Source organism: Pelodiscus sinensis, chromosome 18, assembly GCF_049634645.1.
Source record: "Pelodiscus sinensis isolate JC-2024 chromosome 18, ASM4963464v1, whole genome shotgun sequence".
NCBI lineage: Eukaryota > Metazoa > Chordata > Testudines > Trionychidae > Pelodiscus > Pelodiscus sinensis.
Genome location: NC_134728.1, coordinates 34,231,262 through 34,256,985, shown reverse-complemented (window position 1 = coordinate 34,256,985; position 25,724 = coordinate 34,231,262). Strand labels below are relative to the sequence as shown.

The 25,724-nt window shown below is 60.7% G+C and overlaps 1 protein-coding gene across 2 annotated transcripts in view; it reads left to right on the top strand.

The window, feature by feature from the left end:
- Positions 1-25,724, top strand: part of NECAB3 (N-terminal EF-hand calcium binding protein 3) — a 79,512-nt gene that overhangs the window by 10,876 nt on the left and 42,912 nt on the right. For both annotated transcript variants that reach the window (XM_075901510.1, XM_075901509.1), the window contains exons 2-5: positions 673-697; positions 2,574-2,682; positions 12,160-12,185; positions 15,166-15,263. In XM_075901510.1, coding sequence (XP_075757625.1) covers positions 673-697; positions 2,574-2,682; positions 12,160-12,185; positions 15,166-15,263 — 258 coding nt within the window. The remainder of the gene's footprint in view (positions 1-672; positions 698-2,573; positions 2,683-12,159; positions 12,186-15,165; positions 15,264-25,724) is intronic.

Below are 25,724 nucleotides of genomic sequence, written 5' to 3'. Positions count from 1 at the left end.
CCCGTTTCCTTAGTGCTGTCAGGAACTCGGTGGAATGCATCAGACCAGAATGGGCCTCCATAGTCCTTGCTTCCACCACTGGCTGCGTGACCGTGGGTGAAGCACAGCTCTGCGCCTCAGTTTCCCCCTCGGCAAAATGGGGACACGGCTGTCCTGGGGGAAAGCCCTCTGCGTGGCCAGGGGTCATCACAGTTCTCGTTTAAAGGAGCTGAAACACGGAGGACTTTGAAGCCGCAGTCATGGCCGCATGTGCGTGGCAGGCCACCGGCTGCAATCCGCTTTCTTCCAGTTTGGCCCCCGTGCGGGACGCTCTGACGCGCGCGGAGGAGCAGAGAGAGGCGCTGTGCATGTGCTGGGGTTTGCTGGGCCATACACCGGCATCCCTGGGGACTGGAGGGGACAAGCAGCTGGAATAGTTTGCCCCGGAGAATCTCCTCCCGGGAAGCCCGGCCAGTAGCGTAATGGACACTCCAAGGGTGCGTCCGCTCAGCGGCTGGGGGCTGCTATCCGGCTCGGCTAGGCAGACGCTGGCGCTTGCAAAGCCACCCAAGGACAGTCCTGGCCAGCATGGGTGGCGGGTGAACCGAGGGCTGGGATTTTCCCTGTCTCCCCCGGGAACGGAACGCCGACCCCTGCCCCCAGCGTTACACATGCTGTGTTTTTTCTTTGCAGGTTTTCCGGCGAGCCAACAAGAACGGTGAGTAGTCAGGGCGTCGTGTCCTAGCCGCGCTGCCGGCGGGACAGTCGATGTCGTTCTTTTCTTTCTCTTTCTGTGGTTGGTTTGCACCCCAGCGCTATGAAGCCACAAGCCATGTGTGGGCACAGCAACGTATGTCCACGGCTTCTCCAGAACCACACGGGGCAACTCTGTTTTCTTAGTGTGAGCCCAGCAAATCATAGAGTCCTAAAACCCAAGAATTCTAGAAGTGGAAGGGACCTCGAGAGGCCATCGAGTCCAGTCCCCTGCCCTCACACAGGACCCAGCACCATCCAGACCCTCCCTGGCAGGTGTAACCTGCTCGTAAATATCTCCAGAGATGCAGAAATAATCAACCGCCAGCCCAAACAGGTTTCCTTCTGCAGGTTTCAAATGAAATAAGCTGCTCTTGGGCTCACAGTTCATAGAGCAAAACCCGTGCGGTTCCCTCCTGGCAGGTGCACACCAGTGCAGACGCATTTTCCTGGTTCTCCTGGTGTTGTGCACGTCTGACACGGGATTGCGAGCAGGCCCTCGTGAGCATTGTCCCTGCCGTATGGTGTGGCAGTGGAAGAAGAGGCGAAACGGCCAGCCCCTGCCTGGGGCCTGACCATCAGTGCTGGCCCTGCCTGCAGCCCCGCACCTGGCCTTGCTACCCTAGCCAGGCCTGGGCTTTGCAATTTCCCTGCAACCCAGCGAGGTTCCGATGCTGCTGCTGTTTCTGTTTCTGCCTTTGGCTGTTGCGGTGGCCTCCTGGCCCACACCGACAGCCAACTCCCAGCCTGTCCGAAAGCAAGAACTCCCCCCTGCAGCCCGCCTCTGGCCGCCCGCTGGCCGGGCGAGCAGCGTGAAAGCCAAGCCCCCTTCTGCATGGGCACGTGATGAGCCTCGTTCTCAGCTCGCTCCTGCCAGAGCGAATGGCTCCCCATGCCTGCGAGCGGGGAGGCGAAGGGCAGAGCCATGGAGTTCGAGGCCAGAGGGGCCCCGCAGATCACCCAGCCAGCCCTCCGGTTCCCCGCAGGTCGCCAGGAGCAGCCAGCGCTAATCTCAGCAACTGCCTGAGCCCAACGTCCGTGCTGCCCACGGGAGCTGGGCTGTTCTGTGCCCAGGCAGGGGTGCGCCAGTGCCCGTGCCCTGGTGGCCGCAGGGGTGAGCAAGAGCTACCCAGCTAGTCCTGGCATGTGCCCTGCCCCCCGGTCACTGCCAGCCGCCATGGGGGGATCGGACAGCCCCGCCCCACAGCCCCCGTTCTGCCAGCTGCGCACTGCGGAGCGCCTGCCCCAGAGCAGAGGGCCACAGGCACCGCTCAGCCCGGGGCACCCGGCTGGGAACTTGTCTGTGTAAGGTCAGGGGTCCTCCTGGGAATCGCTCTGCCGATGGGCCCTGGCCGGGCAGGGGAAGGGCTGGCCTCGTGCCTGGGCCAGGGCTCTATTCCCAGGGCAGCTGCGGGCTCCGATCCCCTCGCCCCAGCTGGATGCGGGCTGTTTCCTTCCTCCGGTCACTTGCCCGGCTGCGTCTGGTCGCTGAGCGTGTTGGCACGTTGGGGCAGAACCGTATTTTGCCCTTTTCCACCGTGGCGCAGTGAGACAGGCGAACGGTCACGCGCCGAGGACCGGGACTCTCCCCCCGCGTGCCCGGCGCATCCCCCGGCACTGCTCCCTCGAGCTGGGCGCCGCCCCGGCGTCCCCTGAAACGCCCGTTTGGCCGGGTCGGGGCTGGCTCCCTCGCGGTATGTCCACCAGCGGGCAGAGGAGTCTGGTGTCAGGGCACCCGGGTTCTGATCCCGGGCAGCCCACGCGTCTTGTACTGACTTTACGTGGCCGATCCACCTCTCTTTGCAGCCACATAATTCTGCCCCCCTTGTGCTTCTGTGCAGACGATGGCAGGCTGTCCTTTGGGGAGTTTAAGAACTATTTTGCTGATGGGATTCTGAGCGCCGAGGAGCTGTGGGAGCTGTTTAGTGGAGTCGACGGCCGTCATTCCGAGTAAGTACCCTGCTGCCCTCGCGGCGTCGGTGTCGCTCTGCTGTGCACCGTGACCCCGGCTCTGGGCCCTGGCTGCCGAGACCAGAGCCTCTGGCGCAGCAGGACAGGGCGAGGGGCGCCCCACGGGGCAGGCCCAGTGGTATGATCAGCCCGTCGGGGACAGCTGGAGAGGTACAGGGAAGGGCTATTAAAATGATCAGGGGTACGAGACCGGAGGAGAGATTCAACTGACGGGGACTTTCCAGCTTGCGAAAGAGACAGCTAAGTGGGGACCAACGGGCCTTGGCTGGTGCGAAGAAAGTGAATAGCTGGCCCAGTTTGACCAAGAAAAAACCTGAAATGATGTTTATCTAAACAGTCCAGGAGGGGAAACTGAGGCAGGCTGCCTGTTGCATGAGCCCAGGCCACGAGGTGGCCCACCAGAGAGCGCCCAGATTATTTGAAGGGGCACTGGCGGGGGGGGGGCTGCTGGGGCCACTCCTGCCCGAGAGCCCCATTGAGTCGGTGCCCGTGGCGCACATCCCCCGGCTGAGAACTGCTCATCCTCTGCACCAGCTCGTGGCTCGAAGCCGCCGTGAGCTGGGACTGTCACTTAGCACTGGGGGGGAGGCCTGTTGCTTTCACTCATGCCGCTGGGCGAGCTGGGGCCTTGCTCTCCCCTTGCTGCTCAGCGCCTGCTGGGAAAGGAGACGGGCTGTGGGCTGTGCGATCCGCGGGGGACGGGCGAGCGGTGGAGGGAGGGGCGGGGCCAGAGACGCCGGAGCGAACGCGGCAGGAGGACGAGCGCGAGGGGCGTGAATCCCAGAGGCAGCGGGGAGGAGTCCAGCACGTTCGTCCCCAAGGGTCCCTGGCAGGGCCTTTCGGGGAGCAAGGGGCTCAGGAGAGTTGTTGAATCGGAACGTGTCTGCGCACCCGCTCGGTGCTGGGGGGCGAGGGGCGAGCCATTGCCCCGGGGGCGGAGAGCAGAGCCCACCCACGCTGCCTCCTGGGCCTTGCTGAACGGCTCACAGGCCTTGCGAGGAGGCAGGCGGAGGCTGGACTGCGCAGGCCCGTGGCGCGGTCTCCCCGCCGAGCGGGCGCCCATTTCCCCGGGGAAGCTAGAGGCACTTGGATCGCTTTTCCAAGGATGGCCGTGGGCCCGGGAGCCTGCTTCTCTGCAGACCACGTCCCTGTCTGCCTTGCACCGCGTGAGGACTAGCCGGCAGGGGAGTAATCGGCTGATTTGCATTCAGCGCAGTAGCCCCATTACGGGAAACATCGTCACTGGCACCATTCGCCCTTGGCAGCTCCCTGCCGCCTCCAGCAGTCGGCTCCGATCCGCAGCAGGCTGACGGGAGGTTCTGTGATGGGAACCCCCCTCCCCCCCCCGGGGCTCCCACCAGGGCAGGCGTATGACGACCCATCGGCCGCGCTCCAGGCTGCGAGAGCAGCTGATGGGTCCCGTCAATATCCGCCCCACGTGCTGATCGACTCGCGCTCAGCGAGCGCTGCCTGTGGCGGGTGATACTCTGGGCTCTGATTTGGAACTTCTGCAAGCCCCGGGGAGGGATTTGCGAGGCCTGCAAAACAGCCCTTTTAATAAGGGCCTGTCTATCAAAAGTAGGATCCTATCTAGGTCACTGCTGCCCGGCGCTCGGCTCGGCTCAGCTCATGCCCTGACGCGTGAACAGGGGTGGACACTGCACCATCTCCTTAGCCGAGAGAACGGGCTACATCAGCTGGGGTCAAGTGCTGGGGGACGGTGCAAAAGCTGAGCCACCGGAATGAAATTGTCTTTCCCCACCCTCTACCTGGTCTCGCAGCGTCGCTTTTTCCCCTGCTGCCCGGGGCAGCCAGCTTCGCTTGCCTGGATTCGAACCCACGGGATCTTGTCCGTTTGACTTGTTGAGCCCGGGTTTCCCAGCTGGCCCCTTGAAGCTGCGCAGAACAGGAGCCAAGAGAAAATACCAAACGGGACATGCAGACAGGAATGGGCCAGAGAGATGGGAGAGCGAAAACCGACCCAGAGAGAAAAGAGCAATTTAGGATTGAACAAAGACCGTGAATGGCTGGCCAACTACAAAGGCAGTTTCTCCTCTCTTGGTGTTCACACCTCCACATCAGCTGCAGGAAGTGGGCCTCATCCTCCCTGACTGAACTGACCTCGTTATCTCTGGCCTTCCTCTTGATTGGTTCTTTTCACATGCCTGTATATTGATACCTGTCTCTGGAATTTCCACTCCATGTGTCTGACGAAGTGGGTCTTTGCCCACGAAAGCTCATGCTCCAACACATCTTAGTCAGTCTGAGGTGCCACAGGTTGTGCCTCAAACTCCTTCTCATTGTTTGGACTGGAAGGGTTGCCTGAGGGCCGGGGTCAGAAGAAGACCCCTCTGAACAAACGACAGGAGATGTATTGTCCTAGGATTGGGGACTCCATGACCACCACTCCCAAGGGAGGAGTCGGGGGCCCCCTCCGACGGGGGACGGAGCCATCCATCTGCCGCCCAGACTGGGAACCTCGAGAAGCGCTGCTTGCCGGGAGCAAGAATTCGGGAAATGCCAGAGCTCTGCTAAGACTGATCAAGCCATCAGACCACTGCCCCGTCCTGCTTCTCCACACGGGCACGGCCAAGAATGGCCCTGAGCAGGTCGCCGCTGCCGCCGGGGCTCTGGGAAGGAAGGGTAAAGGAGTTTGAGGCGCAAGCCGTGTTCTCTTCCCCCTCCCTGTGGCAGAAGGCGGGCCCGGCGGTGATGGAGGCCGTGCGTGGTTGTGCGGGTGATGGAGGCCGTGCGTGGTTGTGCGGGTGATGGAGGCCGTGCGTGGTTGTGCGGGTGATGGAGGCCGTGCGTGGTTGTGCGGGTGATGGAGGCCGTGCGTGGTTGTGCGGGTGATGGAGGCCGTGCGTGGTTGTGCGGGTGATGGAGGCCGTGCGTGGTTGTGCGGGTGATGGAGGCCGTGCGTGGTTGTGCGGGTGATGGAGGCCGTGCGTGGTTGTGCGGGTGATGGAGGCCGTGCGTGGTTGCGTGGGTGATGGAGGCCGTGCGTGGTTGCGTGGGTGATGGAGGCCGTGCGTGGTTGTGCGGGTGATGGAGGTCGTGCGTGGTTGCGCGGGTGATGGAGGCCGTGCGTGGTTGCGCGGGTGATGGAGGCCGTGCGTGGTTGCGCGGGTGATGGAGGCCGTGCGTGGTTGTGCGGGTGATGGAGGCCGTGCGTGGTTGTGCGGGTGATGGAGGCCGTGCGTGGTTGTGCGGGTGATGGAGGCCGTGCGTGGTTGTGCGGGTGATGGAGGCCGTGCGTGGTTGCGTGGGTGATGGAGGCCGTGCGTGGTTGCGTGGGTGATGGAGGCCGTGCGTGGTTGTGCGGGTGATGGAGGCCGTGCGTGGTTGTGCGGGTGATGGAGGCCGTGCGTGGTTGTGCGGGTGATGGAGGCCGTGCGTGGTTGTGCGGGTGATGGAGGCCGTGCGTGGTTGTGCGGGTGATGGAGGCCGTGCGTGGTTGTGCGGGTGATGGAGGCCGTGCGTGGTTGCGTGGGTGATGGAGGCCGTGCGTGGTTGCGTGGGTGATGGAGGCCGTGCGTGGTTGTGCGGGTGATGGAGGCCGTGCGTGGTTGTGCGGGTGATGGAGGCCGTGCGTGGTTGCGCGGGTGATGGAGGCCGTGCGTGGTTGCGCGGGTGATGGAGGCCGTGCGTGGTTGTGCGGGTGATGGAGGCCGTGCGTGGTTGTGCAGGTGATGGAGGCCGTGCGTGGTTGTGCGGGTGATGGAGGCCGTGCGTGGTTGCGCGGGTGATGGAGGCCGTGCGTGGTTGTGCGGGTGATGTCAGAGAGAGGGCTGTGGGTTCCTTGGCACAAGGATTGGTAGGGAGCCCTGGGAGCCACCTCCCGGAGAGGGAAGAGCTTGCAGACCTACTGGGAGGCTTTAACCCAGGCTCGTGGGGGATGGTGGCCTAATCCCTGAGGTCGCTGGGGTACCAGGAGGGGACAGAAGGGGAAGGTGCGATGGGGACGCTGCCGGATCCCTACTGAGAGAGCAGGGCAGTCGGCTCATTCTCATAGGTGCCCGCCCACAAACACAGAAGCCTGGGAACAAGCAGGAAGAATGGGAAGTCCTGGCAAGGTCGAGAAACCGTGAGGTGACTGGAACAGCCGAGGTGGGGGTGGCTCCCGTGGCTGGAGCGCTGTGGGGAAGGGAATGCCGCGTTCGGGGCAGGGGCGGAGGAGTTGCCGTGTGGGTACGAGCCGGGGGATTGCCCAGAGCTCCGGTAGAAACTGAGGTGAGCCTGCGGAGAGTCGCTGGGTTAAGGGTAGCGGCGAGAGCAGCCAGGCCGATGACGAAAGCTGCTGCCCTAGCACGTCTGCTAGTCTCCAGGGCGCCACGGGGCTCCTGGTTTCTCGCATCCAGGCTAACCCGGCTGATGTCATTTGGGCCCCGGACCAGGATGAGGGAGACGAGGATTTCTTTGGACAACTAAGTGAGGTTTCCAGATCCCCGGCCCTGCTTCTCATGGGGGACTGGCATCTGCTGGCAGAGCGCCGCAGCAGCACAGACCATCCAGGAAGCTTTCGGAGAGGGATGAGGACGATTTCCTGGTGCAAGTGCTGGAGGGACCCACTAGGACCTGCTGCTCCCGCACCGGGAAGTCGGAAGAGAAGAGGGAGTAGGTGGCTACCTGGGCGATGAGCGGGCCCTGGCGAAAGGAGAGCAGCAGGGTATGGACCCTGCAGTGCAGGCCAGCCCACGGCCTCCCTCGGGATCCCTTGAGAGGCTAAGCGGCGGGGAAGGCGGCCGTGGGGCCGGCTGTGGGCGGGCACAGAACCGAGCCGTCCCGCCGTGCAGAAGGAATAGCCAATGTGGCGGGAGGAAAGGAAGCTCACAAGCAGTGGAGCCTGAACGGATGCCGGGGGGGGGGGTAAATACGCCGCTCGCGCACGCAGGGGTTACTCAGGGAGGCCAAAGCGCAGTTGCAGCTCGTGCGGGATGCAGGGGGGGGCAAGACGGGTGCTACAGGCACGTCAGCAATAAGAGGGGTCAGGGAGGGTGGGGCCCTTGCTGGGTGAGGGAGGCAAACGGCTGACAGGTGAGGTGGGAAAAGCTGACGTACTCAAAGCTTTTTTGCCTCTGTCTTCGGAGGCGAGGCCAGTCCCAGCCTGCTGCACTGGGCAGCATGGGGCAGAGGCGGGCAGCCCTCGGTGCTGAAAGACCAGGGTAAGGACTGTTTAGAGAAGCTGGACACACACAGATCCATGGGGCCGGATCTAATGCCTCCGAGGCCAGAGGCAGCGGGTTGTATGGGCCTCTGGGACCAGGAATATTCCTGACCCGGGTCCAGGCTCTAGTAGAGCTCAGCTGCTGCTCTCCATGTGCCCGTCCCATGCGTCCCCCAGCCCCACCTGCCATCCCATGCACTCCCCCACCCCACACATGCATCCCGCTGTCCAGGGGAGAGGCGGGTTCCACCCAGCTGCTTAGCAGAGCACCCCGCATTGGCAGCGTGTGTTTCTACTGGTGGTGCACATCTGCACGTACAGTTTATTCCACACATGGAATTCTGGGTCTAGCTACCTGGCATTCGTTTCCCCAAGCCCTTTGGACCGCCCAGCGCGACGTGGCTTTGCTGGGATTGGTTTGCGATGGATTGAATAACGCTGCCCACCCAGGGAATTAATAACGGCCACGTGTCTTTCTAGCCTGGGCCAGCCAGGGTGCTGTGAAAACCAAGGTCCATCCAATTCTCCCTTCTGCAAGGGATCGCTGGCAGACTGCGGCGGCAGGGCAGAGGCTGAACGTGGGTGTATTGAGGGAGGTTAGGGAGGAGAGGCTGAAGCTGAGCATGGTCGTGTGTTGTCTGGAGAAGCCGGTAGGAAACGACCCTGAGTTCCTGGTCACAGGGAGACACACAATGCTGGACATTTTCTCTCTCTCGCACGCCCACAAGAAGCAAGGAGGCCAGAGAATAGTAAGGGCCTAGACGATTTCTCTGAAGAGAGGATGGGTCTCCAACTTCCAAGGGAAGCCATGAAAACCATCTCCCCACTCTGCTGTGGCTGATGTCCAGGGCTGTGTCTAGACTGGCATGATTTTCCGGAAATGCTTTTAACCGAAAAGTTTTCCGTTAAAAGCATTTTCGGAAAAGAGCGTCTAGATTGGCACGGACGCTTTTCTGCAAAAGCACTTTTTGTGGAAAAGCGTCCGTGGCCAATCTAGATGCGCTTTTCCGCAAAAAAACCCCGATCGCCGTTTTCATGATCGGGGCTTTTTTGCGGAAAACAAATCTGGGCTGTCTACACGGGCCCTTTGGCACAAAAGTTTTGCCCGAATGGGAGCAGCATCGTATTTGCGCAAGAACACTGACAATTTTACAGGAGATTGTCAGTGCTTTTGTGGAAATTCAAGCGGCCAGTGTAGACAGCTGGCAAGTTTTTCCGGAAAAGTGGCTGATTTTCTGGAAAAACTGGCCAGTCTAGACACAGCCCAGGTGTTTTCTGAGCAAAACCCCAAGAATCCGGCGCTGGGCTAATGGGTTAATTGGTCATTCGTGGCTCGTCCGAGGAGAGCCCCGCGGCAGTGTGGAGACCCTGGCTAATGAGCCCTGCACGAGTCAGGCCGGGGGCTGGGCGGGAAAGAGAATCCCAAAGCTCACGCTCCCGTCTGTCCTGATCCCAGGCAGCCCTCCGGAGGAACAGCAGGGCCGGATTCCCGGCCAGGAGCCCCCAGTGCCTTCCAACGGCTGCCTCCTGCCTTGTGCTGCGGGAGCGTTTCCCAAGTCCCCTAGACTCGTAGGGATTATGACCGGGAGGGGCCCAGGAGCGCATCTCCTCCAGCCCTCGCACTGAGGCAGGACCCGCAAAGCTAGGCCCCCCGCTGCGGGGTTTCTGCAGCCTCCCCTCGGCTGTTTGCCCCAGCGTCTGACCTAACCCCCCTCGCGTCGGGTGCAGCCCGCTGCTTCTTGCAGGGCCTCTGTGGGCGTGGAGCGCGACGGAGCGGCACCTGCTTTCAGCGCATGTGAGGGTTGTTAGGAGAGCCCTGCTCGTCTCTGCTCAGGAACTCACCCCCCCGCACACATACACACGCTCTCTTCCCCCCTCCCACCCGCTGAACTGTCCTGAATTCACCCGCCGGCAGCCCGCTCTTGCGATGGCCTTGCAATGGCGCTGCCCCCAGCCAGCGAGCGCGGACTAGCTAAGCCTGGGTGCACACCACCGACGAGGCACGTGTGGGCAGCCAGCTTTCGCTGGTGGTCTGCCAGGCAGGGAGGGGCAGGCCGGGGCATCCGGGTGCACCCTGGAATGAAACTTGCCTCCCGTTTGAATCCCGCAGCGTGCTGATTGAGCGGCAGGACCCGCCTCTGAGCCTGGCTCGGTGTTCAGCCAATGATGAATTGATGCTCGCTAAGCATTTGGAAGGTGCCAGCGTTAGGAATAACCCTGGGCTGCTGCTGAGAAGCCAAAACCGGGGCCCAGTTGATATCGGTGCCAGTGGCATCGGAGCTGTGTCCGCAGTGGGGGTGCTGAGAGCCACTGAACTCGGCTGTGACCCTGGACCTGATGGAAACCACTTCAAGTGGGGGGGGGGAGCTGGCAGGCCCCCCAGTCCCAGCACTTACGGTGTGGCGGTGGCTCTTTGGGATGGCAACTTCTGCCCATCAGCCTGGACCGACACCCGCCAGCTCGTTCCACGGGGCATCGCTCAACGGCAGCAAAGATGGGCAAGTCAGCGCGGGATTGTCCTGTTTGGTCCGCTCGCAACAGCAGCTCCTGGAAGCAAAACGGAAACAGACCCCTCCAGTCAGCCGCCGGCCGAGGAATTCTGGCAGGAAACCGAGTCTCAGGAAACGTCACGAGGCTGCGTCTGGCTCGTTACTTCCACTCGTCTAATTTTCGAGGGCGCGTTTCACCCAGCGGGGCACCTCTGTGGCTTGGGTGCGGAGAGGCCTCTTCCCGCAGAGTGACTTGGAGTCACAAGCAGATTTATGAGTGGCAGGGGGAAGCGGGGCCCTCCTTCCTCCGCCGTTCGGCCCCACAGCCATGCGGGCGCGCACGGGGGAGCCTTGCTGGGTTAGCGACTGGCCCGCAGGCTCCAGGAGCTCTGTGGGGAGGGTGGAGTCCCGTGTTCGGTACCGTGGGGTTTGTTTACAAAGAACATGCTCCGAGTGCTATGTCCCGGGATGGGGGGACTCCAACGGGGGGGAGAGGTTCCTTTGTTCGTTGTTCCAGGCCTCTCTGCAACCAGCCCGGTGCCCACAAGCTCTCTCTTGGTTTTCGGTCTGCGTCCTGCGGCGTCACACGCCCGCGGCTCTGCCGAAGCTCGCTCCAGGGCGTGCACCCGAGTGGGGGAATCCCTCTGCTAGTGGGAGGTGGAGGTGTAGCTAGAGAGACACGGTGCAGCTGTGCCGGCTGCGTCTCGCATCCCACCCATGGGGGCGGCTGGGCTGACCGGGGCGGCTGGCCTTGCCAGGAAGGGCTGCAGGCAGGCTAGGCAAGGGGCCGTAGGTGCCTAGGCCTTTGCTGCAAGCGCCATGTGCCAGCGCATCCATGCGCCTTTGTTTTGAAGAACCTGTGCCGGCGTCGCTCCAGTTGGCTTGCTGGTCACCGGTGCCGGGAGGAGACAGGCCCACGGAGGCCACGCCCAGGCGGGCCGGTCATGGTAACGTGATGGGGACGTGGGGCTGCAGCCCAGCAAGCCGGTCCCGGGGCAGCCGGATCAGGGCTTCGGCGAGAGAGAGGTGCAGGAGGCTGCGTAGGTGATGCCCTGCTCAGACGCACAGCTCGTCCTGCATGCCTGACGCTCCGCAGCGGTGCCCCCCTCCTGCAGCTCTGGTCCGTGGGCTGCCCTCAGGTTTCTGTGAGTCCATGTGCCTGGCACCAGCTTCTCCCACTGTGCCCCCCCAGTGCCAGGACCAAGGTTCCTAGCCTGGTGGCTACTGCAAAAGCCTGGTTTTCCACTGGCGACTAGTCGAGATGAATGTTGCCTCCAGCTTGCCGGAAGGGCCGAGCTCATTGGCAGGGCTCGTGGACCCGGCTCCGGCGTGATCTTGCTTTAAAGGTACCCTCTGAGCAGCCCCCGCCCTGCGGGACCAAAGCTTGCGACTGCCCGGGGCTTGCTGGGCCTCCCCGTTGCCGTGGGAGAGGTTAGAACGTGGCCCTTCGAACCCCCCCCCCCCCGGTTACTGCCAAAAACGCCACTTGGAGAGCCAGCACTGTTGGCTCGCGTAGAAAAACGGGGCCAAAGGAATCCACTGCGCCCGGCCGACCCCCCGCTGCTGCCTTGGAAGCAGCTGGGAGCAGCAGATGCCAAACCTCCCCCCAGTCAGGCCCTGCAGCACACCTGTATAACTCATGTATTTTTTAAATCAAGCTTTTAAGAGCATGCTGCCGGGCGGCGTGGGGACTAGGGATTTCGTCAGGGCCTCGCGTCTGCTGCGCTCGGCTATTGGCAGCTGCCGTCTCTCGAGACCAGCCCCATCCTCTAACGAGAGGTTGTTTTCTGTCTTTTGCAGCAACGTAGAGACGGAGAAGTTGTGCGGTAAGTAGGGCCGCCGGCTCGGTGCTCTGCATGAATTAGCCCGGACAGAGTGTCTCAGAATTGCCCCGGTTTCTCGCTTTGCAGCATCAGGCGCTAGTCACTGGCGGAGCCGGGGTGCTAGGGAGGTAACAGGGTAGTCGATTAACTAATAAACAAAGGCTTATCGGTCAATGCTATAGACTACACACATCCCCCCCCAACTAATAAACAAAGGCTTATCGGTCAATGCTATAGACTACACACATCCCCCCCCCCCCCCCAACTAATAAACAAAGGCTTATCGGTCAATGCTATAGACTACACACATTCCCCCCCCCCCAACTAATAAACAAAGGCTTATCGGTCAATGCTATAGACTACACACATCCCCCCCCCCCCCAACTAATAAACAAAGGCTTGTCGGTCAATGCTATAGACTACACACATCCCCCCCCCCAACTAATAAACAAAGGCTTATCGGTCAATGCTATAGACTACACACATTCCCCCCCCCCCCCAACTAATAAACAAAGGCTTATCGGTCAATGCTATAGACTACACACATTCCCCCCCCCCCAACTAATAAACAAAGGCTTATCGGTCAATGCTATAGACTACACACATCCCCCCCCCCCCCAACTAATAAACAAAGGCTTATCGGTCAATGCTATAGACTACACACATCCCCCCCCCCAACTAATAAACAAAGGCTTATCGGTCAATGCTATAGACTACACACATTCCCCCCCCCCCCCCAACTAATAAACAAAGGCTTATCGGTCAATGCTATAGACTACACACATTCTCCCCCCCCCCCCACTAATAAACAAAGGCTTATCGGTCAATGCTATAGACTACACACATTCTCCCCCCCCCCCCCCCCACTAATAAACAAAGGCTTATCGGTCAATGCTATAGACTACACACATCCCCCCCAACTAATAAACAAAGGCTTATCGGTCAATGCTATAGACTACACACATTCCCCCCCCCCCCAACTAATAAACAAAGGCTTATCGGTCAATGCTATAGACTACACACATTCCCCCCCCAACTAATAAACAAAGGCTTATCGGTCAATGCTATAGACTACACACATTTCCCCCCCCCCCCCCAACTAATAAACAAAGGCTTATCGGTCAATGCTATAGACTACACACATTTCCCCCCCCCCCCCAACTAATAAACAAAGGCTTATCGGTCAATGCTATAGACTACACACATTCCCCCCCCAACTGATAAACAAAGGCTTATCAGTCAATGCTATAGACTACACACATTCCCCCTCCCCAACTAATAAACAAAGGCTTATCGGTCAATGCTATAGACTACACACATTCCCCCTCCCCAACTAATAAACAAAGGCTTATCGGTCAATGCTATAGACTACACACATTCCCCCTCCCCAACTAATAAACAAAGGCTTATCGGTCAATGCTATAGACTACACACATTCCCCCCCCCCCCCCCAACTAATAAACAAAGGCTTATCGGTCAATGCTATAGACTACACACATTCCCCCCCCCCCCCAACTAATAAACAAAGGCTTATCGGTCAATGCTATAGACTACACACATTCCCCCCCCCCCCCAACTAATAAACAAAGGCTTATCGGTCAATGCTATAGACTACACACATTCCCCCCCCCCCCAACTAATAAACAAAGGCTTATCAGTCAATGCTATAGACTACACACATCCCCCCCCCCCCCAACTAATAAACAAAGGCTTATCGGTCAATGCTATAGACTACACACATTCCCCCCCCAACTGATAAACAAAGGCTTATCGGTCAGTGCTATAGACTACACACATTCCCCCCCCAACTGATAAACAAAGGCTTATCGGTCAATGCTATAGACTACACACATTCCCCCCCCAACTGATAAACAAAGGCTTATCGGTCAATGCTATAGACTACACACATTCCCCCCCCCCCCAACTAATAAACAAAGGCTTATCGGTCAATGCTATAGACTACACACATCCCCCCCCCCAACTAATAAACAAAGGCTTATCGGTCAATGCTATAGACTACACACATTCCCCCCCCCCCCAACTAATAAACAAAGGCTTATCGGTCAATGCTATAGACTACACACATTCCCCCCCCCCCAAAACAAAAAACAAAACCCCATTTTTTAGCAGGCTGGCCAGCAGCCCGGCTCAGTCCTGGTTTGCGCCAGTCTGGGGCGTGCCCCCGCTGTGGCTCTGCATTTAAAGAGTATTAGGAGTTAAGTGGGCAGGCAGCCCGGCTCAACCCGGGTCTGGGAGCTCAGCCCCCCGCCCCCCGGACAGGAGCTTCTGCCATCCTGTGCTGCTGCTGCTTTCTCAGAGGCTGCAGCCCAGGGCGACAGGCAGCTGGTGCGTGAGGGGAGCTGGTTTTTAAACTGGCTCCCCTCGTGGGCCAGCTCCTGCCTGGCGCCCCACACTGCTGCATCTGATACAGAGGCAACAGTGTGGGGTGGCAGGGGACTCCCCAGGAGTGGGGCAGGAGCACCCTGGCTTCCGGCCCCGCCCCCGGGGCTGTAGAATAGTCAAGTAACCACTAAGAATTCAGGAGGTTACTCGGCTATTGGCTTAACCGATATTTACCATCCCTAGTGCTGGGCTGGATGCAGCCAGTGCAATGCCAGCGTCTCTGCCAGTGGGGCTAGGCGGAGGTTACAGGGGCTCTGCACGGCCCTGGCGGGACATTGCGACCCCAGGAGGGAAAGGGCGTTCTGCTCTCCAGCCGCGGGCTGGCAAGCCGGACGCGTTGCCCTAAAGACAGTGGGAGTAACAGGGCATAGCGGAGAGCAGGCTTTGGCCGTATTTCAGGAGGTCTGGCGCTGCCGCTGCCTGCGGTGGAGGAGATGAGCTGCGGCTGCCGGTCCGGGGGGGGAGAGGGCTCAGCATAAACCAGTCTCCCAGCCACAGGGGTCCCAGGGAAGGGCAGGAAGGAGCCAGGCCTTGAGGGAATCGCGTTGGGAGCTGCTGTTGCTCTTCTGTCCCACTCCAGATTATTTCTCGGCGCACCTGGGGGAATACAGCCACGTGCTCTCGGCTTTGGAAGCCCTCAACACTGCTGTGCTGGCTGCCATGGACAGAGCCAAGCTGGTGAGGATGGGGCCGTGTAGCATCCGGGTCTGAGAGCGCGGGGAGGAGGGAGCTCGGGCTGCAGTGCCGTGTCTCTGTAACACGGGCGTCAGGCCCTCAGACGCTTACTTAATAGCCCTTGCTGGGAAAGTCAGTTCATGCGCGTGCGTGTTACTGACAATGTGATTAACCGGCCCGTGTGTATGTGCAGCACTGCCTGTGACAGGCTGGGCCTCTCCAGTCCGGCACCCTCGGGACCTGACCGGTGCTGAACCAGGGAATGTGCTGAACCACAAGAGGTCAATATTGTCTAGCAGCATCCCCAACACTTCCCCTGCTTCCTGGGCTCTTAGAAGACATTTGGGGGTAAATTCGAGCTAAAGAACAGCACAGAACACTGAGAGCCAGGACTGATGGCTGGAAACAAACTTTATGGGACCACGGGAAACCTGGCCCCGCTAAGTGGACTTGCTGCTAACCCGATGGCAGACCAGCGATGTTGCTGGACCAGAGAGTGCCGGATTAGAGAGGTTTAGCCTGTAGTGGACGAAACAGAAACTCTTCAGCTGCGTGTCAGAGGCAATGTTGCCTCTAATCTTTTATCCACATGTGGATTTTTCCCATCCATGTGCAGAATAATTTTTATGTCCACAGAGGCATGTGCGGATGTGCACCACCAGTAGAAACATAAACCCTAGCTGTGGGCGCTATGCAAATCAGCTGGGTGGCACTGGACTCTCCTGAGTGGCTGCACAAGTGCCCGGCTTACAGGGAACACTGGTCATAGGCCCTATACTGCTAGCAGCCCGTGCCAGTTCTAACTGAGCCCAAGCAGTAGCAATGTGTCCTTGGAGCTGAGAGATCTGCGTTCCCGCCCGGCTGTCCCACAGCGTCCTGAGAGGCGGGGGGAGGATGTACAGCACAGGAACAAGCGGGAGGTCCAGGTTAGAACTGGCTGTTGCAGCACTGAACTGGTTGTAAAATGTGGGCTGGGTGGGCCCAGTGCAAACATGCTCCCTGCTGCCCGGTGCCAGTGTGCAGCCGGGCCGGTGAGTAAAATCAGTGTTTTCCGAAGTCACAGCAGCGTGCCCCGGGCCGTGGATGGGTTTGGAAAGCCGAGGGGAGCAGGCCTTGCCCACATGTCACCACGGGGCTACTGGTTGTTCTTAAACTTGTAAATCGCCACCCTTGCAATCTGGCTCGGGGGTTACATGCCTGGTCCAGGCAGAGCAGGGACAACACCGTGTGACCCGAGGTAGGTGTCCGTTCAGAACTAACCAGCACAGCTTGAGAACTGCCCAGCCCACGGAACGAAGGGCAGATCCAGCAGGTTCCCAGGAAGTATCCAGACACAGCGCGGTGGGTTGGGACGATGCCACGCGCGAGAAGCAGCTCTATTGATTGGATGCGTTCCTGACCACCGATCACTCACCCTGCTCCAGCTGGCTGGGCATTCCCCCGGCTCTGCGGGCATGGCTGGAAGAAAAATCTGTGGCTATTGTCTAGGCCAGGCAGGCCTGCCTGCTTGTGTGTGGCATGGCAGCGATGCGCTGTGTCGGACCCGGGGCACGTACTAACCACTGGGCTGTGGGCTCAATCTCTTAATTGCTTATGCCAAGGGGATCAGCTCCAGCCACGGAACTGGTGGTCAGGGCACGCTCCTGGGATGTGGGGACCCAGGTTCATTTGGGTCTCGCACGCAGCAGGTAAGTGCCCAGCCCTGGCCTTTTTGCTGTTCTGGGAGGGGAGCTTCCTGGTTTTTCATGGCAAGCCTGGAAGGTTTTGGTCTATTTTGGGATGGAAACAAAATTCAAAACCTTGAAATGTTCATAGAAGCAGAAATCGTGTTTTCCTCTCTCCCTGCCACGGCAGCGCCTCGGCGTGAGCAGACTTGGGGTTCAGGCCCATCCACCCGCTGAAAAGCGGCTTAGAGAGTGCAGCCTTGTTACCTAGCACCTCTGGACCTGACTCCCAAAGCCCAGCTGCTCCTCTTCCTGCCACTGCCTTTCTGGGCCAGTCCCTTTGCGCGTCTGTGCCTGTTTCCCCATTTGTAAACGGGGACAAAGCTGCTGATGCTCTTGGAAAGGTGCTGTGGGACCGACAGGTTAAGACCGACACATCAGGCCTGCCTTGCACCGCCCTGTTTGAACAGAACGTGGGAACACCTGCTTTTCCCGGGCTTGCTTGTCGCCCGTCACTGTAGCTGGTCTTCGTTCAAACGGCCGGCTGGTGTTATGAAAACCCGAGACCCTCCTGCACCACCCAGGCAGCATCCTTAGCCATGGAGCGGGAGCCCTTGCACTGGACGGGAGCGGTCGGCTGGGCTGGGCCGGCAGTAAGGGGAGCGCCGGCAGGGGTAGTGTGGAGATGCTCTCGGCAGCGCCTGGCACGTGCCAAAAGGGGCACGCAAGATGGCATTGCACGGCACACGCAATGAACAGACTCCCCCTCGCCCCCCACCCGCAGCGGGGAGCCCGCGCTGGCGATCCAGCACTGGCCCCCCACATGGCACCAGCGAACACCCCCCTCGTGATCCTTTGGGTGGCCAGTTCTGGGCGGGGGAAGGCAAGAGCGGGGCACCGCCCGAACCTCCCTCCCCCGTGCTCCGGCTGGGCGGGGGGAGGCAAGAGCGGGGCGCTGCCCGAACCTCCCTCCCCCGTGCTCCGGCTGGCGGGGGGAGGCAAGAGCGGGGCACCGCCCGAACCTCCCTCCCCCGTGCTCCGGCTGGGCGGGGGGAGGCAAGAGCGGGGCGCTGCCCGAACCTCCCTCCCCCGTGCTCCGGCTGGCGGGGGGAGGCAAGAGCGGGGCACCGCCCGAACCTCCCTCCCCCGTGCTCCGGCTGGCGGGGGGAGGCAAGAGCGGGGCACCGCCCGAACCTCCCTCCCCCGTGCTCCGGCTGGGCGGGGGGAGGCAAGAGCGGGGCGCTGCCCGAACCTCCCTCCCCCGTGCTCCGGCTGGCGGGGGGAGGCAAGAGCGGGGCGCTGCCCGAACCTCCCTCCCCCGTGCTCCGGCTGGCGGGGGGAGGCAAGAGCGGGGCACCGCCCGAACCTCCCTCCCCCGTGCTCCGGCTGGGCGGGGGGAGGCAAGAGCGGGGCGCTGCCCGAACCTCCCTCCCCCGTGCTCCGGCTGGCGGGGGGAGGCAAGAGCGGGGCACCGCCCGAACCTCCCTCCCCCGTGCTCCGGCTGGGCGGGGGGAGGCAAGAGCGGGGCGCCGCCCGAACCTCCCTCCCCCGTGCTCCGGCTGGCGGGGAAAGGCAAGAGCGGGGCGCTGCCCGAACCTCCCTCCCCCGTGCTCCGGCTGGCGGGGGGAGGCAAGAGCGGGGCGCTGCCCGAACCTCCCTCCCCCGTGCTCCGGCTGGCGGGGGGAGGCAAGAGCGGGGCGCTGCCCGAACCTCCCTCCCCCGTGCTCCGGCTGGCGGGGAAAGGCAAGAGCGGGGCGCCGCCCGAACCTCCCTCCCCCGTGCTCCGGCTGGCGGGGGGAGGCAAGAGCGGGGCGCTGCCCGAACCTCCCTCCCCCGTGCTCCGGCTGGGTGGGGGAAGGCAAGAGCGGGGCGCTGCCCGAACCTCCCTCCCCCGTGCTCCGGCTGGCGGGGGGAGGCAAGAGCAGGGCGCTGCCCCAGCCTCCCTCCCCCGTGCATGAAGGGCGAATGGGAGAGTGAAGCGGCGCGCGGTGGAGAGCCCCCCCCCCCTTCCCGGGAGAGCGGCGTGGCCCAGGCCGGGCGGGTTCAGTCTTGGCGCGGTTGCCGACCCTGCTCTACGTTCGTCTGGCCGGTTGCTGTTGGCGGAGGTGGAGCCCGCAGGCGGCTCCCGGCTTGTCCTGGGGAAATGCGGCATCTTCCGCTGTTGTTGATGCCGAATAGTTGAGCACTCGCGGCGTCCGGATACTTCACCGTGCCCAGCGCCAGCCACCGACACGTTCTGCTCCCCGCCACACAGGCGAGTTCAGAGTTAACGCCGCAGGCTTATTTGGCCTGACTCCTGATTTACTGCAGCGCAGCACAGAGCAGAGTCTGGCCCAGGCCCTCGGCCTTGAAGAGAGACTCTGCACTGAGGACTGGCTGGTACCAGGCGGGGGTCCCAAAGAGAAGTGCACCGGGCAGCTCCTCATTGAAAGCAATGACACGACTTGATCGTTCTTAGGGATTTTGAATACTCAGTTGTTAGCATGCGTCTGTGTGACGGCGCGTTGGGGTTTCCCGTCTCCTGCACCCCCGTAGTGGCACGGACAGACTCCCCCAGCCGGTAGACTAGAGGGAGTTTACTGCTTCTCCAGATACAGCACAGCACAGATGTCATCTGGTTACAGGGCAGGCCTAGGATGCCTCAGCCCTCCTTGAGATGGGGGAGCCTGGGCCCCTAAATCCCAGCCCCTTGCCTAGGCTGCTTCCTCCATGAAACCAGCCAGAAACCTAACTCACCCACTTCCAGCCCTGCCCCCAGCCAGGGCTCCACTCCCCTTCTTCCCATTGTCCCACTCTCTGGGAGATCACTGGTCAGAGAGGTTCAAAGCCCCCTTGCATAATGACTCATCCCCTGCCCTGCTGGGCCGTGCTGCAGCCAGCAGCCAGTAGAGGTCACTCACAACCCAGCATAGCAACCAGCAAGGTACCCCCCACTACGTCAGTCTGCCAGGAGGCAAACAGGAGTGTGTCCCTGAAGCAGTTGGAGCTGTGCTAATCTGTCTGGGATGGGAATCTGTGTGTCAGCCCCATCCTGATCAGCACCTACCTCTCCTGCTGTGGAGGGGGCATCTCACCGCCCAAAATGAACAGTGGGGTGCCCCATTGGTCACCTAGAAGGTGCCTATTGTGACGTAGTGGGGGTACCTGGCTGGTTTCTATACAGCTGGCTCTGGGGTAACCACCACTGGCTGCCGTGGGTACCACGACCCAGCAAAACAGGATGAGTCACTACGCAAACGAGTATGGCCAGCCACCCCCCATGGAGAGGAACAAAGGAAGGTGGATGCTGCCCTGGCTGGGGGGCAGGGCTGGAAGAGGGTTGGTTAGTTAGTGGCTGGCTGGAAGCATGGAGGAGACAGCCTAGGGAAAGGGACTGGAGTTTAGGGGCCCAGTCTTCCCCATCTCAAGGGGGCCTGAGGCATCCTAGCCCAGCTCTGTGACCAGATTACATCTGTGCTGTGCTGTATCCTGGAGAGGCAATAAACTTCCTCTATTCCACCGGCTGGTGCAGTCTGTTTGTGCCATTTCGGGGTGCAGGAGACGGGGGAACCCCATCGCGCCGTCACACTGGTGTCGGGGTGGGATGCACTGCACCCCGTGGATGGAGCTTCCAGCGGCGAGCGACAAGGCGCAGTAGAAGCAAGAGCCCTGGAGCCAGGCGTGCTGGAGTCAGAGCGAAGCAGTTCCTGGGAATCGTGGGGCGCGGCAGCACTAGACTGGTGAGTCTGCACCGAGGGGCCCAGCGGGCAGATGGCCTACGCCCGACTCTTGAAGGCAGAGCTGGTGGGGCTGTGCAGAGAGAGGAGCTTGCCTGTGCGGAAAGCAGCCAAGGCCCAGCTGATTGCCCAGCTGGAAGAGAATGACCAGCCACAGGGCCAGGATCTTGTCCCCCGGGGAAGCAGCCAGACCCCCCCTGCGAGTGTGTCAGGCTCAGAGAGGGAGAGGAGCGCTGGAACCCACCGGAGAGATGAGACAGCGTCTCCCGGGAGGCCTGCAAGCCGTAGCCCATCTAGGGCAGGAGCTAGCCCAGCGGAGCTGCGGCGGCTGGAGATCCAGCTGCGGATGATGGAATTGGAAGTAGAGGACCGAGAGAGGGACCGCCAGGACCGAGAGAAGGAGCGCCAAGATCGAGAAAGGGACCGCCAGGACCGAGAGAGGCAGCGACAGCATGAGCTGGCCATGGCAGAGCGGAGAACCGGCGGGGCACCGGCTGCGCCAAGAGTGGATGGGCCCCAGGGTCCCAGGACTGCCAGGCGCTTGGAGAGGCTCGTGGTGGCCCAATTGAAGGACATGGGCGACATAGACGGGTTCCTCAGCTCCTTTGAGAGGGCCTGTGGACTGCAACAGGTTCCCCCAGCTGACTGGCTGCAGGAGCTCATCCCCGCACTGAACCAGGAGGCGGCCGGAGTGCTCAGTCAGCTGGAGGACCTACAGCCAGGGGATTACAACCGAGTCAAGGAGGCCCTGCTGCACAAGTTCGGGCTGACCCCTGAGATGTACAGGAAGAAGTTCCAGGGGGTACAGAAAGGGCCACGGGAGACCTATGTGGATCTGGCCTCCCGCCTGTCGCAATACGGCCGCAAGTGGGTGTCTGGAGTCGGAGCCCAGACCGCAGAGGAGCTGCTCAAGCTGGTCCTGATGGAGCAGTTCTATGAAGCGTGCCCACCCAAACTGAGGCTGTGGCTCAAGGACCGGAGACCAGAGAACCCCCAGGAGGCCGGGAGGCTGGCGGACGAGTTCACGGAGAGCCGGTCCGGGTGTGAACGGGAGTCCCGGAGAGAAAGGGAATCGTGCAGAGACCGGATCTCGGCTGAGCGACGGAGGGAGTCAACTACGAGGCGAGACCAAGGAACAGGTCGTCTGTGCTCCAGAGAAACCAGCCAGGTACCCTCACTACGTCACACCTATCCATCCCAGTTGATCTCTGTACCGCCAGAGGGTGTGTCCAGACTAGGGTTTTTTTAAAAAAAAACGTCCCCTGCGTCTAGACTGCAGCCGCGTTCTTTGCAAAGTAAATCAAAAGAAGGCGGCAGTTTTTTCGATCGCGGTAAACCTCGTTTTATCAGGAATCACGCCTTTTTTCTAAAGCACTCCTTCGAAAAAAGACGCTGTTGAATGCAAACTGCTTTTTTGAAAGAGCGTCTAGACTCTCTCTTTCGAAAAAGCGACTCACTTTTTTGAAAAATCTGCTTGTAGTCTAGACGCTCTTTCAAAAGAGGATTTTACGAAAGAGGCTTGAAGTCTAGATGTAGCCAGACTGACACAGCTCTATCCCCCTCCCCCCTTAAAACTCCACCCCCTCCCTAGGGAACCCAGCCCAGTGCTTCACCGCCCCTCTAGGGAAATAGCTTTTCCTAATCTCCACCCTAGACCTCCCCCCTGCACCTTGAGCCCATTGCTCCTCGTTCTACCATCTGCCCCCACTGAGAGCAGCCTCTGTCCAGCCGCTTTGCAACCCCCTTGAGGAAGTCGAAGGCTGCTCTCAAATCCCCCTCACTCTGCTCTTCTGGGGTCTGTCTAGACTACATCTCCCTCGACGGAGCCATGTACACTAGTTTACCCGGCATAGGCAAAGAAGCGGGGGTTTCACGAGGCATAAGGGATCAGTCGGCAAAGGCTTCCCCAGCCAACCGATCCGCGTCTAGACTGCCGCGCTGTGCCGGATCAGCTGATCGTGGGCACGGCGCGGCGGCCATGTTTATTTTAATGAAGCAGGGATTATTTAAATCCCTGCTTCTTTGCCTATGCCGGGTAAACTAGTTTACATGGCTCCGTCGAGGGAGCCGTGTAGTCCAGACGTACCCCTGCCGACTAAAGTAGCCCAGATCCCTCAGCCTCTCCTCGTAGGCCATGTGCTCCAGCCCCTCATCATTTTGGTTGCCTCCGCTGGACCCTCTCCAATGCGTCCGCATCCTTTCTGCAGTGGGAGGGCCGGACCTGGCTGCAATGCTCCGGGCGTGGCCTCTCCAGGGCCGACCAGCGGGGACAGTCACCTCCCTAGATCCGCAGGCAACGCTGCTACTAATGCAATGGCTAGCTGTGATTTCGTCAGAGGCTGGGACGCTGCCCCCACTTCCAGCCCATCCCCCGTCATCGGCTCCCTCCAGTATTGACTCAGGGCCTGTGCCAGAGGGTTTCAGAGCAGCCTGAGGGCTGGCTGCGTTTGACTGGGACCTGGACTTCCCGATGGCTTGAGTGACGTGAATAGCCTCAGCCCCTTTGCGTGTCTCTGTCGCTCTGCTGCCTTGCTCCTGGCTCAGCCAGCCTGGGCCAAGCCAGCTGCTGGGGGGCTGGGCAGTAACAAGCCCTTAAGTCAGGACTCTGAGTGACGCCCTGCGCGCTGGGAGAGCTCGGCCTGCCCCTCCTCCAGCCCCGGGGGAATTCGGGGCTAGCCCCACCGAGCTCCCAGCGCCACCGAATGGTGGCCAGGGCCCGTTGTTGCTTCTCTAGAGGGGCTTATTCCTGGCCTGGCAGGTGAACAAGGAGGGTCACTTAAGCACAGAGGAAAGGGCAGCTGCCATAGCCTCACCTCAGCCACGTTAACGGCTGCTGTCCCGCCCCCCAGCTCTGACAGGAGCCGGCTCCGGCCTGACACGCCTGACTAAGCACCGTCACGAACTAGCCAGTTAGCGGCCGTGTCCTCCGGGCGTCTGACAGAAACGCTTCCCACTCCGTGCACTCCGCCACGACGCCCTTAAACCGTAACCCTCCCCTCGCGTCTCGTATCCAGCTCCCGGAGCCGCGTCTGCCAGCGGCTCTGGAAACAAACGCTGCCTATTGCTGGTGGTTGGTAGCTGGTAGAGTGAGCCCCACCTACACGAGTCCGTGGAGCAAGGCTGGGAGCCTCACTCCCAGCTGCTGTGTAGACGTTCCCATGGGGCTATTACTCCCTTTGTGCCTCAGTTTCCCCTACTGTCCAGTGAGGCTGAGTGACTTGCCCAAGGTCAGAAAGGGAATTGGATCTGGGTTTCCTAGGTGCTAAGCCAGCACCCTAACCACTGGGCTCTACTTCCTCTCCCTTGCTGTTGGGAGCAATCAGTGGAGCTGAGCTCAGAATCCCAGTGTCAAGGGGGTGCCGCTGGCTTTACGCCCCCTTGCCCTGGCCCCTTACCAGTGAGAGCCACCCCGGGCTCACCTTGCTCTAAAATGGGGGGTGAGCCTGGTGCTGGGGGGGATTCAGCCTCCGTACGGAGCATTGCTAAGAGTTTGGCCGGCCAAAGAGCCTCTCCTTTCTGCTGCAGCCTGTGGTAGCAGGCCCTGGCAGGGAGCGCGGGACGGCAGGGGGCTCCGGAAGGCCATCTGTTCATGCCCAGGGAAGAGCAGCTGTAGCAATGGCAGGAGACTAGATAATCATCCCCCACCTCCTCGCTGTGAGGTACCAGGCGCAGTGGGGAGGCGGAAAGACGAATTCCACGCCAGCTGGCCGGGGGCTGGTAGCCAGAAGAATCCAGGTATCGCAGAATGAAGCACCGTTCATTTTGCAGCCTGTATTCACGCCGAGGACATTTACTCGATTTAATTGGGGGAAACTGAGGTATAGGAAAGGGGCAGTAACTTGTCCAAGGTCTTGCAACAAGTCAGGGCAGGACTGAGGCTAGAACTCTGCCCATTGGACTGCATTGCCTCCTAGACTCGAGAGGCCATTAGTCTGTGGTGACGTTCCTGCGCAGGCTTGTGTGGCGCGTGAGTAGTGCACAAGCATGAGGATGTCTATAGAGTCCCAGCGTTGGTTCTCCCAAGGCTACCGCCCCTGGTGCGCAGAACTGCACCCGGCTCACGTGCTAAGTGCGAGTGAGCCTGGAACTTCTGGCAGTGAGCTGGCTCCCTACAAATGCTTTCCTTCCGGGCTTGCAGCCCTCAGCTTTTCCCTGGGCTAGCGTGAGCTGCAATAAGAATGGGAAACATGCGACCTGGTTAATCTCATGGGAACCTGTCTTGGACACCCAGGCTCTGGAGAGCACATTCCCATCACCCAGCCAGGAGCAGTCTGACCGGCCTCCGCTATGTCGGGCGACGTGTTTCTCCTCCGGGCTGCGCGATGCGGCGTTCCCATCCAGCCTGCGCGTTACCCGTTTGGGATCGTTCCTCTCCCCTGCGTGTTCCGGCTGTGCAGTCCGGGACCACCGCAGCTCTGGCTCTAACTTGATTTGAGACTCGAAAGTTGGACTGGACTGGACTGGAAATTAGACTCGCTGCTGAGAGATTCTAAGGAAAAGACAAACTCGTACGCTCCGTTCTCGCATGCAGGCGCTCCACCTGCCCCGGGACAGGGGCTCGTTCTACCTGCCGGAGTTTGTGGGCGCAGGTCTGTAACCCTCCCTCTGCTCGAATGAAGTCGCAGAGGGGGCGCTGTGTTCAGTCTGAATCTGCAAAAACAACAGGGAGTCCTGTGGCACCTTAAAACTCACAGCTTGATTTGGCATAAAATTTAGACTCATCTCCCTACAACGGCACTTTCCCCTCTCGGAGTTGGGAGAGAGCCACGTGCCCCACCCCCACTGCATTTGCCTCGTGAACACTGGTCCTGCCCTTGATAAATTACTCCCTCCTTCTGGTATGCCAGTCCATGCAGACACCCCATCACTGTGCCTTCCCCAGCTTGCATCTGGCGGAGCGGGGTCACCCACGAACGCTGCTGTTCTAGTTCATCTTTCGGGTGCCACAGGACTCCTCCTTGTCTCTGCTGGAGCTGCACTTCCTCGGGCTATACCTGCCCTGCGGAGCCACGGTCTGCGCTACGAATGTAGGTCAGCTGCACCACACAGCGCAGGGGTGTGACAAGATTCACACTCTGCCCTGT